The sequence below is a fragment of the Eretmochelys imbricata genome, chromosome 14 (assembly GCF_965152235.1).
Source record: "Eretmochelys imbricata isolate rEreImb1 chromosome 14, rEreImb1.hap1, whole genome shotgun sequence".
NCBI lineage: Eukaryota > Metazoa > Chordata > Testudines > Cheloniidae > Eretmochelys > Eretmochelys imbricata.
Window position 1 is genome coordinate 7,538,473 of NC_135585.1, and position 15,180 is coordinate 7,553,652.

The 15,180-nt window shown below is 37.7% G+C and overlaps 1 protein-coding gene across 2 annotated transcripts in view; it reads left to right on the forward strand.

The window, feature by feature from the left end:
• The window catches only part of PRKCA (protein kinase C alpha), a 318,987-nt gene that overhangs the window by 128,642 nt on the left and 175,165 nt on the right, over positions 1-15,180 (forward strand). For both annotated transcript variants that reach the window (XM_077833765.1, XM_077833766.1), the window contains exon 3: positions 1,061-1,143. In XM_077833765.1, the coding sequence (XP_077689891.1) occupies positions 1,061-1,143 (83 nt within the window). The remainder of the gene's footprint in view (positions 1-1,060; positions 1,144-15,180) is intronic.

The following is a 15,180-nucleotide window of genomic DNA, read 5'->3' on the forward strand; positions in this document are numbered from 1 at the left end:
TTAAATTTGTGAATTCTTTCCATTCACTCTTCTTCCCACTTGCCCTGTCCTCATTCATGTATTTATAGGGAAAATTATTTATAGAGCTATGACATCTCTGTATTTGTTTCCTCTAGCTGTAACAAGACAGAGCATTTTTTAGGTAGAGTTGTCTGAAGTTTTTTGTTATGGTTTAAGTGTTACAAATGAGCTCCGTAGTTTCTTCCTAAATTATTAAGTAGTTGAATCTAATCAAGAACTTTCAGCCTGACATAGAATAAAATACAGTGTAATTTATAAATGATGATTTAGAGGAGTTTCCTTACAAGTTGTGCTGTCTAAAATGGTTCTAGCAGGGTTTATGCAATGCCGTAATGCTTAAATCAAAGTTACCAGAGAGAATACACTGACTGATGTAATGTAACTAGTGTTTGCAAGGTATATACATAAGAGAACAATCTTTTTCATAAGACTGGATGAACAACAGTAATATCCTTGTAATTTTGTATTCACCTAAAGTGCAGAACATAAGAACATTAACATGTGATGGTATAACTCCCTCAGGAAAATATTTGTCCTAACCAAGAGGCTGGGTTTTCCTTTCTTTAAAAGGTGTAAGCTATAGAGTGAAAAATATAAAGATTTGAGGAGAGGCCTACTGAAAAGTCCAAGTGTTCCATAAAATAAAATGGCAACATTGGAAGACCTGCTGGTCCAATATGACATTGTGTTGTGGCGGGAGAAGTGTCTTTCAAATTTGTAACCAAATAAATCCCTGACAGCAACACTGGAAAAATATTATGTCTACAAGTCATTTTTGTAGCAGAGCAAACAGTGACTTTCATATACTTCACAGTATTTCAAAAATAGACAAAATGTAATACCAGCATTAAAAGGGTACACGCACATGTAAACATCACAGAGAATTGTCACTTTTTAATCCAAAGTATCCTAACTTTCTGAAGTTCCCTCTTCCATACACTGATTTCAGTTAAACTCAGTTTGTTTCAACAGTAAAGATTTAGTAAATGTGTGCCACTCTAACCGTTGTTTCCCTTTTTTTTTTTTTTTTTTAAACTAGTTTGCTGCTTTGTGGTTCACAAGAGGTGCCATGAATTTGTTACCTTTTCTTGTCCCGGTGCAGACAAAGGGCCTGACACTGATGTAAGTACCTTAGAATGTGATGTATTTTGATATGTTCTTTTTTAAAAAAACTGTTTCTCCTAACAGTAATGCCTCACTGCAAAGATCATCAAAATTGCACTTTATCATAGTGTTTTAAGTTATTGGGAATAGAACAATATATTGAAATGAATATAAAGATGTATAGACTCGAAATATCCATTTTAGTAAGAAAGCTGAGGTAAATATTGACCACATCATAACAGAGGACAATATTTACTCAAACAAACTAGAATGGTGAGCTAGCTGGCCTATGGCGGGGCCAGGGCGTAGGGAGGAGAAGGCATGAATCCAAGCTCGGGTGCTCCTGACACTCGAGCTAGTAATGCAGAAGGGAAACATTTACTCTGTGCTCCTAACACAATAACTCTGTATTTCAGGAGTGTTATTTTGCAGTTGGCCATCTCACTCAAGCAAGCTATATAGATAACTCAAACTAACTCCTCAATGAAGACATAACTGTTGCAAACCTCAGTTGTTGCAGACCTCAGTGATGTCAGGCTAAACAGTAACTGTAGTGATTTGTCACATGGCTCATGGTTAGGTGAAAATGTTCACTGTTTTTCTCATGGGAAGTGCGCGCGCACAAAATATGATTGTTGTCATCCTATGCAACCTCATGTTGCAGAATAAAAGAGGGAAATGTCTTTTCGTAGTTTGTGATTCGTTATTAAAGAATGCAATCAACATAATATTAATCAAAAATAAATTTCACTCTGAGTTAAATATAAAAAGACAGTGTAAGGAAGTAATTCACCTTCTCAATTAGCAGTAATGAAAGGTGCAATTACAATTAAATATATTTGTGTATTTATATATTTTCTCTTAATTCTGGAATGGATGTGTTGTCATCACTTGCAAATAAATAAAACTACAGATTTTGTATCATCCCTTCTTTGGAAGGATGCAAATTGTGAAAGTCCCATACCCTTGTGATACTCTTCTAAGTTTTATTGGTGAACAACTGAATAGGATGTCTTTCAAATGGCACTCTCAAATTAATGGGGTCTGAAATTTGGGATCAGTTAGAACATGCTCCCTCTTTTTCATTTAAAGATTTTTTTCTGGCCTGTGGTATTTATTTCAAAACATATTTTTCTACCAACAAGATATAAACAAATCTGTAATAAGTTTGCAGGAAAGATGAAGATGCCTCATAAGAGGATGAGAAGTATGCATTTTAGCTCATGCATCAGCAGTTAATAGTGATTAAAATTGTCACAGTAAATGATTAGAGCAATATTGGACTTGAGATGAACCAACTGTTTGTTCAATCTTTCAGAACATGTTAACTGGATGGCTGAATCCATACTTGTGGGAAATAATCTGCCTAACTAGAAACAAAATTGAAATCTGGTCATTTTTACCAGCCTCATGAGCCAATTTCTGTGTGTTGAACAGTGAAGCCATTTGAAACTATTTTTAAAAATTAAAACGTTTGAAAAAAATTAAGCATACTTCTGTGTAGAAGCCAGTTTTATAACTCAGTATGCAATGGGGCAAAAAGTAATTTCATCGTTATTTTCTTAATTAGTAGAAACTTTAAAGGATCTTAATGTGACCCCTTTTCATAAACCACTTGATCACAAACTATTCTGTATTTCAAGGAGCTGTGTACATTTCATACTGCACATTTTACATTTGTATCTACATACATATTTATAAACACCAGATAATTATTTAATAGTATATAGTACAGTCAAATATATTTTATGTTTTAGCCGCTGGTCCTGTGCTTTAAGCTGCATAACTGAAACATACTGCAAGAAGAGGGATCTTGCTGCGTATCTAGAGCAACACTGTCTGTAGTGTTAACATTAAGACCCCTGCTAGAAGTTCCATATTGGTGGTCCCCTGTCCCTGCATGGAAACGCATAACTTAGTGGGGCTCCATATAGTTACAGGAGTCTGCTCTTGCAGAGCACATTACAATTTTGAAGATAGGTTAGTCATCTTGTGTTTTATCCCTTCTTGCATTTTCCCTGTGTATTTAAAGTAGAACCGTGCTAATTTACAATTATTTAAAAACCAACATCTTCCTCATCCCATTTCTCAGAAAGGATTCAGTCACTGAGAGCTGTGTTAAGGTTTTATATTACTAGGATATGGTGGTGTGTTGGTTTTTTTTTTGTTAACAATATATGCTGTAGCAATTATCAGTACATTAATTTTAATTACTGTGTCTATGCTTCATAAATGAAAATCACTGAAATAAATTAGCAAAGTGCATTTTGTAAAGTATTATATTTGCTTTTTAGTTTGATCCCTTGCAAAATACTCTCATCTGCTGTGGTCTGGTAGTCATTAGTGAACTGGAAAGATTCTGCTTCATTTTTAAGAGCTTTATCAATAGTTTTATGTATGCATAGCATTTCTGGTGAGAAACCTTTGGCTTTTTATAATTGGCCTGCAGTTCATTACAAGTTGCATGTAAAATGAGAACTTTATTGCTCCCTCCTGAAATAGTAAACTGATGTTGCTTGTTTGCATAGAAACCTTCAGGATTATCAATTCTGTTATGCAGTGAAGTAATTTAACATCTGTTTATGGGAACAATACATTCCGAAGTTTCCTTTGTCTGAAACACCCTGTTTTGTTCCTTATACCCCATTCAGGCTCTAGATTACAGAGCATTATCTCTTGCAGATGACACATACCAGTAAACTATACTCGTGTCACTGGATTTTAATGAGCTACTCATGCACATTTTTAATGTGGTATATACTCGATAATGGACAGACAAAAAGTTATATGGAGGATTATAAACTGTACGTTGGTTATAAACTCTGAACGCTTGGGTTGTTTTTAAGAATTTACATGTGAAATTAATAGCTTTTGTGAAAAGAAAATGTGTCTTTAAAGGCGTCTCTTGTTTTGGGAAGTGAAATAAGTTTCAGGTGGTAAGGGCTGTTACCATGGTTCAACTTCTGAGTCTTCTGATTTGTATAACTTTTAGTATAATTTGTGCTGGAGATAAGCAGTCGCTTTCTCCAAAAGCAGTGAAATAGCACACACTTGCACAGCGGAATTATTAGTTTTGTGCAAATGCAAAACGTAAGTCTGTACAAACAATCTAGCTCTCTCTTAATGATAGGTCTATGAGGACACAATTCACACTAGAATCTAAGGTGTCTTAAAGGAAATCAAGTATTCCAAATATATATACATATTTAAATATTTGTAGTTTGTTTGTTTGTAAAGAGGAACTGCATGTGATCTGGTGATTAGAGCATGGTCCGAGTTATGAGATGAGTTACAAATACGTGGGTTAAGCTTGTGTTTTACATACTTTTGCCACAGACCACCTAGTCCTGCGTATCAGAGACTCATAAAAGTTCAGGTCTCCTCTGCTTTCCATTTTAAGGAATCATGGCTGCATGCATGTTTGCCAGCTGAAAGTTCTTGGTTACATCTGTGACGTGGAACTCAGATGCTCAGGACTACTGTGTTTTATATTGTACTCAAAACTGGATGGGTAGTGGACATGCAGCACTGTGCCAACTTGCACCCATGTGACTGGACAAGTTCAAGTTGCAATAGTGCAATTCTTTAGTATACATGAAGCTTCACACTGACCCAAATACTGTGGCTAAATTCATCTTCCTGGGATTAAAAATAATCTTCTCCTATTGCTCTGACCTCTTTCCTTTCATCTCCTTATATGTGTGCCCTGGCTCCGCCTTTCCCCCCCTCATTCAGTTCCAACATCTCGCCATGCCATTTAAAGCACTCCACTCTTCTGTTTCTTCTTATGCGCTTCCCAGTGCCTGGGGGGTAGTCTTACTCCTAACCACTCCCTTTCTTTTCATCCTCGATTCTTGGCACATCATCTCTTTCCCATGTGAAACAGCCTCTTAATCAGTGGTGTCCCGAATGTTCCTTTCTTCAGATTACTATCAGCCATGGACCTGAATGGCAGCACACATAAGTACTGCAGAACAAATTTAACTCTGTCTTCTGCTACTTGACTTAAATGTGTCAGAGCCTGATATTACCTGACATTTTAGTAGGCAAACCTTTATACTTCATGGTGTGGGTGAAGAGCCAGTTTGCAGCAGTGAAGAAAGACACCACCTCACGGGACTCAAAACAAGATAGGCAGCACCACCAGCTGCTTATGTTGTGCTTCCCTTTAGCCTATACGTTTTTGGGGGCAGCTGCATTGGCTCCATTGAATTCAGTGTCAAAACTCCCATTGGTTTCAACAGGGCAGGATTTCATCCACAGTGGTGGTGTTACTCGTACTCTAAATACCATGTGTGACTACAAATAATCAGCAGTTATTTTAGGTTTTAGATTCTTTTAAAAACTGAAAGGAATAAAAGAGTTAAAAGTATGATTACATTAGTGCTCACCAATGAGAATAAAAGGCTAGTAAAGAACATGGGGCATTTAAAATCAACATCAGAGGCAGTGAGCTGTTAGGCTTGGTAACATGGAGCAAGGTCCTTTGTACTGGTGGTGAATTAGTTTATATACCTGGGCTATAAATCTGTCTTTGATACTTTAAGTGTGTATTCTTCAATGCACACTCCTGCCTTTTCTTTCTGCAGTGCAGCATTGCAAATAAAAGTGTTAGGCCATTTAATCAGATGAAGCCTCTCTTGATTGTTATAGAGTCCATTATCTGGAAAGTTGTTTATCATTTTTAATATTGCATGTTACATTTCCTGTCTGGATTTTGGAGACCGTGTTTAAATACTTCATTTGGGTTATTAAATGATTAGTTTCAGTGTTGACATACAGGCAATAACACACCATGCTTTGGGGATTAAATGTAAGAATAATACAGAAAATAAATGTTTAATAATCTTTTCTACAACGACAGGTAATAGTAAATGAAGAGGCTTATATAGACTGTTACGCTTCAATTTACTAAAATGTTTGGTAGGTTTTATAATGTTTACATTTTAGTATTTTACTCTGTTATGTTATTACTGCCTAAGTTAGTACAATTCACATACCCTGGAATGTAGAATACTATTTCCATGCCCTAGTGTTTCCAATGTACCATATGATGATCTTTGTGGAAAAGATATTAATTATAAAAATGCTTTAGTATTTATTTAATTGTCTGATTCATTTGTTGTCATTTCATTCAGGTGTCTAGTTAACTTGCATTTGAGATTCTCTAAGTTTTTGAGATGAAAATAGTCTTTCAATTATCAGTAATACTTAAATACTCCCCAGGAAAGTAATCTAGTGCCATTTTCTGAAAGTGTGTGTGTGTGTGCTTTGTCTGTTTCCAGACCAGTTGTATACACAATGCATGATCTCTTCCTCTCTTTTTTCAAGAAAGTGATTTTTATCTAGCAAGAGAGTTATAGCGCCTCCAAGAATACTTTGTTTCCATCGTTAAATACATTTCCTAGAAGATAGAGAAGGCAGAAATTATGGGAGCAGTGGCATTAACAGCATTCGCAAGAAAATAAGCAGATCAAATGAAACTTACTTTGCCAGTGTTCATTACATCGACCTATTAATTAAATGTATGAGTCCGCTCTTTTTGTTGTGTTTATTTTAAAACAATATATTGGAGAAGGAGGAAGAATTTAGATTTCCACTTCAGACATAAAGAAGGAGATGATGCCCTTTTTGCCTTGAATATCACTTTCCTATGAAAGTCCAACTAAGTGTAATTTCAAGCTCAACATCTATTATGGCCAATATCAGAGACATTAGAAAACAAGCTACACGCTTTGCATCTGTGATTTGAACAAAGGTCACAGCACTGCCAGTAAGGTCCTAATGGATATGTGGCTTAGCTCTCAAAGGCCTTCCCTTGGTTTTACTGTCATAGATCGTGAAGTCAGTGTTGTACCAGCAGCGTGAGATGACAAATTCACATGTAGCACATTTTGCATTCTGTCTATATCTGTTGATGCATGATTTCTTTCAACAATTAAACAATTCCTGGCAGAGACACTCAAAATATGTACCCATTTTAATCACTCTGTAAAGGGCTATTGCATTGATGGAGAACAGCAGGATTAAAAAATAACCCCCAACTAGCCATACTACAGTTAAAAAGAGGACTACAAGCTTGAGGAAATTTCACCCTTTTTTACATTCTAGAAAGACTGGTAGAGGGTAGGAAATCATATAATCTGTATCCAGAGGCATTTACAGAGAAAAAGGGGAAGAAGTTGTCTCCCTCTTGGGCAGAAGGGATGTATAGAATAATTATACTAGTAAAGTTAGAAATGTTTACAGAGAGCCCTGCTTGTATTAATAACAATAATCTGGTGTCACTGCAATAATGCCCCTCATCTACTTTTTGAGAAATACACTGAAATCTTAAAATGGTACATCATTTTCTGTAGAGTGGTTGGGATTTATTTATATGCCAGGTTTGATAATGAGAAGAGAATTTCCAGTGTTAAGAGGCCCTCCCATTGCTTCACTGTGCAGAATGTAGGGAACAAAGCTCAAAATCACACAGCATTTGTCTGCTGCTTTGGTTTTTTGTTACAAATTCAAACCTCAGGTACCTCAGAAGGTCACTGAAGTTTTGCAAACCTTTTGGGTGAAACTGTAGGCCACTTTTGTATCTTTTCTTTGAAATCAGACTAAACTTACAGTTCCATAGGGCATCAGAGAGAGAGAGAGAACGAGATGGCTGTTTCAACTGAGATTGACTTAGAGATGTTTAATGCTTTTGATTCCTGAACTCAAAGCTAAACTCTGAGACTTGAACCCCACACATATTTGAACTGTAGAAAATGTTCACGAGATCCTGTGAAGTGAAACTACCAAGTTACACAAAGCTCTGTTTGTTTCAGCTTAAGTATCTTAATGTGACCAAATCAGAATAATATTGAAGGCTTGTTTGCTACTCTTGGTAGTCTGGAAAGGTAGAAAGAGAGATGTTCATGGAAGATGCTCTGTGCACTAAGTGCAGTCACAGATTTTTGATAGGGATGGGAGTGATCAAGAGTTGTGCACCCATTCATCTTTCACCACTATCATCAACATCTCCTCCTCCTAAATTTGTCCTTCGAGGAGAGATCTGTAGCATAATATTGGCACACAAGCCTTGCAGAAAAGGCAAAGTGCTGTGTTTCTTTCTTGTGCACATTAAAAACCTGGTTAAAATACTAGCAGTGTGCCCTTAAGTACATGTTTCTGAAATTTTAAGTTTGACTTCCTTGGCTTATAACTGCTCTTAAGTATTTAAGTTCCACTTTTTCCACTGTTTGTTGAGAGAGCATTTTCAGTGTAGCTGTGGATCGTTATCAGCCAGCAAGTTACAATGCAACATTGACTTTAATGAAAAAGGTAATCAGAGGCAATTCATACAAATTATACTCCTTCTTAAAAGCTCCTGACACTTGCAGTTCGTGATGAGTGAGGTATAACATCAATTCAGTATAGGAGGCTATATACATGCTATTACTTAAGCGAATATATGCTACTGTTAGCCTGCCTATTCACTAAATACATTTAAACAATCCAGGAAGTAGCCACCCAGGTTTCCTTATAGATGCAGAGTGAGCCTTCAACAGGATTGGCTGGTAAGAATATCTTTTTGCCACTCTGTTATGAGAAGCTTGATATAGGTCCAGCACATTATCGTGATATTGAAAATCCAGGCGAAAGGTTTCTTATCCCGTGTCTGTCAATTTCATATAGCTGTGGTACTTCTTACTTTTCTCTTCTTGCTAAAAACAAAACACAACAAAGAACCTCACAACCCATGAAGTGCAGAATTGGCTAAAAAGCTAAGTGTTTTAGGAGCCTAAACCCCATTTTCAAAAGTCACATAGGTATTTAGGACCCTCATTTTCATTGGAAAATCAGAATTTAAGATCCTAAGGCTCTAAATCCCGTTTGGAAATTACAGGTTCTCCCTATCTCTTTGGTGATTTAGTTCTCATTCCCTGTGTTATACATTTAAATGGGCACCACATATCTATTTAAACAAAGTCCAAAAGCTTTTTAGCATGTTTACATGGGGTTAAAAAGTGAGATTTAGACCTTACATGGATAATGGTGTGTCGAGTTTGATTTTTAGGCTTCTAGCCTTAACAGTACAACATGGCCCATTTATTCTTAAGAAGGTCACTGCGTGGGTTACTAAAATAGACGATGAAAAAACATAGTGGATTTGAACTAGAGGAGGATTTCATAAAGCTATTTATAAGATGAGATAGCCAGATCTTTCTTCCGGTTGCCTGCCAGGATTGTGTGACTCAAACTATCTATAATTTAATTTCAGTCCTTTTTTCATGGAGAAATAGTAATTGGGGTAATCCCAGATTTAAAATGATGTTATAAGAGTATGGCCTGGTAGGGTGAAACAAAGAATCTTCTGTATAAATCTTTTTAAACTGTAAATCATTTATCTACTTCCATAGGTGCTGATTCCCACAAAAATACTGGATAGGCTCCATTGTAGCTTACTTCATGGACACAGTACACACACATATGAATGTTTCAGATTCCTGTTGCGACAAATACCATGCCAAAGGCAAATCATTCCCCACCATTCATAAGGACTCAGTTCAGTCAAGTGATGAGTCTGTAGGCAATGATCATGATCTGAAAAGATCAGTTCCTGTGATAGCCAGTTATCAAAGTGTCGTATTAGACACGGAGCTAGCATGGCTTCCAGATCACGGTCAGAATTTTTCCTAACTCTTTTAGTATGGATTTAAAGTAAGTTTTTGTGCTGTTTTTCAGAAAATTAAGTTTTTAGGTCTGCTTTTCCCTAGTTTCTAACATTTAGGAGTTTGGGTGTTTTTTTTTTAACTCAAACATTCTTTCACTCAAACCACTCATATGTTCTGGGAACCTTAACTTCACCTTAGAAGTGTTTCCTGTGATAATTTCCTTATGTTTAAAATATGGTCCTGATGTTTTGCTACTGGCCTGTTTCTGAAAAACCTAAGTCATCACCAGGGGGCATATCTGTTTCAAGTAGACCTTGGGAGGTTGGGAGGGCCAATGCGCCTTTAGTCTGCAGCTTCAGAACCAAGCTCCACAGCCCTACCCACCATCCTGTGGAATGGGAAGTCCTGATGCTTCAGGCTTGTGATAGTCCATAAGAAGAAGTTCCTCTCCTGAAGACAATTGGATTTATTCCTTTTTAAAAAATGCAGTATGGTACTAGTAATTTCTGAGCAACTATTTAATTTTTGTGAAACCCATTTTAATTCATCTGCAAATTGTGAAGTGCCAGAAGAATGATTTTGTTATATTGTATTTTCTGGTTTGTTTTTGTAATTAATAGTTAAATCTCTAACACCAATTTACTTATTTTGGTATGTGGTTAGTAAAAGAGTCTGTTTCAACATTTATCTACTTGAGAGAATACACAGTGATGTAGGGTAAATAGAGTAGTATAAAGAGACAGAAATTTAATAATCTCTTATTTCATTAGTGGAGGCAGGGATATGAAGTGGCTTATGCTTCATTAAGCTTTGCTGTGTATTTTGCTTAATTCATTGAAGTATTCATTGTAATTTGTCACGATTACTTCTATGTTGTTATCTTTGTTACTTACCTGTGCATGCTATTTAACCTTGAAATAAAAGATGTGACTCTCTTTTTCAATGGCAATCTCTGTAAAATGAATGATAATAAACAGAGCTCTTACATGTTGTTGTGTTTTGTCAGATATGCATTAGGTATTGTTGTTTTGCTCAGACTCCTAATATACTTGCTTTTGAGGTTACCCTGAGTTTTGGCTTTTAAACAATACTTCATTGAAAACTATCTGTAGTACTGTATATCAGAAGTATTTGAAGCATAGAAACCCATGCTAGAATGTTTAGGAAATGCTATTCTTCTCTTCTGCAGAGGTTCATAATACGGAAATGAAACATCAAGAATGATTAATTTTGGTAGCACAAGTGAAATAGGCTGATGTGTTTCTCTTATACTTTTTGAAATAGGATAATTTTCCTTAGAAAAATGAAAGAAAAGGAGTGCTATAAAAATAGACTTGGGCTCGAGATGGATAATAAGAGACTTCACCTTTTAAGAAGACGGCTAAAGTGCCAGAATTAGCATTAGGTCCAGATATAGCTGTAATTACACAATATAGGACCATCTTTGTTGCAGATTACTGTAAATTATGTTGTAGGGGATGGGTGAAAGTAATGGGAAGGAAATGGAGGTTCAGTAAGGGAGATTTCATTTCGGGAGAAGAAAAACCTTTGAACCAGTCTTTCCCCCCCCTCCCCCCCAATATGTTTATCTTCTGACTCTGGCATAGATGAGCTGGGGTAAGGAGGAGAATACCCTTAGCCATGATGGACTGCCAAAATCCAATATAAGAAAAGACTGAGTTCTGTGTAGAACACTTGTAGTCACAGTATATCAACAGAAGTGAGAATTTAGTGATAAGTAACAAAACTGCTAGTTGAAGACAGAGAGAGGATATTTACAGACTAACTAAAGTTATAGTTTCCCACTTAAGATAACGTCTTTAAAAATGTATCATGAACCTTAAAATACAGAAAAATGTTCTTACATGAATATTTGTATTAAAATGTTTTTAAAAGTATATTAATGGTTGTAAGACTGTTAAAAAAAAAAAAAAAAAAAAGTAAAATGTCTTTAGTAGTACTGATTAATTTGGTCACTATTGGATCTTATTTATACTGGAAGGCTGCAGAGAGACAAGGTGTATAGCAATGTAATTTTGTCAATATATCCATAGTTTCCATAATAATTCACATGCTTCTTTTTGAAAAACAAACCCTGACATGCTTGAAGTAGCCAAAGCAATGTTTACTCTTTTTTATAACAGTTTTAAAAGGCCTTTTATCTTTTTCCTCATTCTTTGCCCATGTGATGCTGCTGTTGCCATGGAAACAGATCAGCAAGTAGCTTTGTCATACAGCACAACTGCCCCTCTGACATGGAGAGTCTCTTTTATGTACATCAGGTAGCCTTCTCATGGAGAAAACCGCACTCTGAGCCTTCTGCCTACTAAGTTAATATCAGCAGAATTTATCATTTCCTTTTGTGTTATCTTATGAATTAGTATTTTTATAATTATTGGAAGATAAAGAAATCTGCTTACTGGTGCATTTAATTATATGATTCAGATTATTTATGATATAATTTGAAAGGATCTAGTGAAAACTAATTAAGATGGGTTGTGTGACTTGCTATTGTGTGTCCTTCCATATAGTTTTATAGTTTGGTATTTTAGTGGGCTAGCTTAGAACTACAGGTTATATGGGTTTAAATTCTGTTTTATACACTTTAATTATGATTATTGCCACAATCCCCTTGAATATAAAGAAGGCAAATACTGCGTTACTCAGTGTTACCATACAGTGGTACCTTGTAAGGTCATTGGGTGTGTCAGTCTGTGGCTTCTTTTAGAGCAGCCTCAAACAACTTTTTGTCACCTTGGCACTTTTGGGTCAGTTAATCCTACCTGCTTGCTCCCTCTCCCTTCAGTGGAAGAACCTTTCATATCTACTGGAATCATCAGCCCTTAGTAACTACAGCTAAATTTAAAATCATATTCTTCCCCATTTGAAGAGGGAAGAAACAGATACAACCAAGATATTCCTAGTGAGAAACCTCAGCTCTGTTCTTGAAGAACAGAGCTAGCTGTCTCTCAAAAAAGCTGTTACCTTGCCTGTTAGAATCTCTTCCCATTTTGTTTTTTTCTCCTCTAGTCCATGGTCAGCTGCCTAGTGGAGAGCAGCTTTCTCTCTCTCTCTCCTTCTGTGTCCCCTCTTGACCCTCTGGGTAGAAACCTCTTCTTTGTAGTAAAGTCGACCTTTTCCTTCTACACAGACAGAAAATGGTTTATAGGCATCCACTACAGTGTGAAAAAGGAGATATCTGTCGAAGGCTACTATGGAAGAGGACATAAAAAACAACTGATAACGAACCTGAGACAATCACACCAAAATATACGAGTGACAGCATTTTTGCTCGTGTCAAACTCAGGGGCACCAATGTATTTTCTTCCATAGCAAGCCAGTATCATGGAATCATAGAATATCAGGGTTGGAAGGGACCTCAGGAGGTCATCTAGTCCAACCCCCTGCTCAAAGCAGGACCAGTCCCCAATTAAATCATCCCAGCCAGGGCTTTGTCAAGCCTGATCTTAAAAACTTCTAAGGAAGGAGATTCTACCACCTCCCTAGGTAACGCATTCCAGTGTTTCACCACCCTCCTAGTGAAAAAGTTTTTCCTAATATCCAACCTAAACCTCCCGCACTGCAACTTGAGACCATTACTCCTTGTCCTGTCCTCTTCTACCACTGAGAATAGTCTAGAACCATCCTCTCTGGACCCACCTCTCAGGTAGTTGAAAGCAGCTATCAAGAATGAACTGCTGCTCATTCTTCTCTTCTGCAGACTAAACAATCCCAGTTCCCTCAGCCTCTCCTCATAAGTCGGGTGTTCCAGACCCCTAATCATTTTTGTTGCCCTCCACTGGACTCTTTCCAATTTTTCCACGCCCTTCTTGTAGTGTGGGGCCCAAAACTGGACACAGTCCTCCAGATGAGGCCTCACCAATGTCGAATAGAGGAGAACGATCACGTCCCTCGATCTGCTCGCTGTGCCCCTACTTATACATCCCAAAATGCCATTGGCCTTATTGGCGACAAGGGCACACTGCTGACTCATATCCAGCTTCTCGTCCACTGTCACCCCTAGGTCCTTTTCCGCAGAACTGCTGCCTAGCCATTCGGTCCCTAGTCTGTAGCTGTGCATTGGGTTCTTCCGTCCTAAGTGCAGGACTCTGCACTTGTCCTTGTTGAACCTCATGAGATTTCTTTTGGCCCAATCCTCCAATTTGTCTAGGTCCCTCTGTATCCTATCCCTACCCTCCAGCGTATCTACCACTTCTCCTAGTTTAGTATCATCCGCAAATTTGCTGAGAGTGCAATCCACACCATCCTCCAGATCATTTATGAAGATATTGAACAAAACCGGCCCCAGGACCGACCCCTGGGGCAGTCCACTTGACACCGGCTGCCAACTAGACATGGAGCCATTGATCACTACCCGTTGAGCCCGACAATCTAGCCACCTTTCTACCCACCTTATAGTGCGTTCATCCAGCCCATACTTTAACTTGCTGACAAGAATACTGTGGGAGACCGTGTCAAAAGCTTTGCTAAAGTCAAGAAACAGTACATCCACTGCTTTCCCTTCATCCACAGAACCAGTAATCTCATCATAGAAGGCGATTAGATTAGTCAGGCATGACCTTCCCTTGGTGAATCCATGCTGACTGTTCCTGATCACTTTCCTCTCATGTAAGTGCTGCAGGATTGATTCTTTGAGGACCTGCTCCATGATTTTTCCAGGGACTGAAGTGAGGCTGACTGGCCTGTAGTTCCCAGGATCCTCCTTCTCCCCTTTTTTAAAGATTGGCACTACATTAGCCTTTTTCCAGTCATCTGGGACTTCCCCCGTTCGCCACGAGTTTTCAAAGATAATGGCCAATGGCTCTGCAATCACAGCCGCCAATTCCTTTAGCACTCTCTGATGCAACTCGTCCGGCCCCATGGACTTGTGCACGTCCAGCTTTTCTAAATAGTCCCTAACCACCTCTTTCTCCACAGAGGGCTGACCATCTACTCCCCATGTTGTGATGCCCAGCGCAGCAGTCTGGGAGCTGACCTTGTTAGCGAAGACAGAGGCAAAAAAAGCATTGAGTACATTAGCTTTTGGAGATTGGGTCAGGTCAGCATACTCAACATTAGTTTTAGAAACAACCTACTCTGAATCATCCACTTGATTTATTTTTTTCTCGTTCACAATAGATGGTTACAGTAGGGAATGTGATTAGTATCCAGGAACTGAGACTTTACTGGCTAAGACCAGCAATCATTATAGAAGATTTCACTGCACACCTGCTTCTCCTCTCTTCTCCCCCAAACAAACAGTTATCAGTACTCTACAAGGTAGATACTGAAGCTGATGAGACATTTTAGAACTGTTGATTGTACCATATGGCTAATATAGTGCATTACAAATGCCAGTTCACTTACTTTACTGCAAATTGAGATTTTTATCTAATTTTGATTTGGG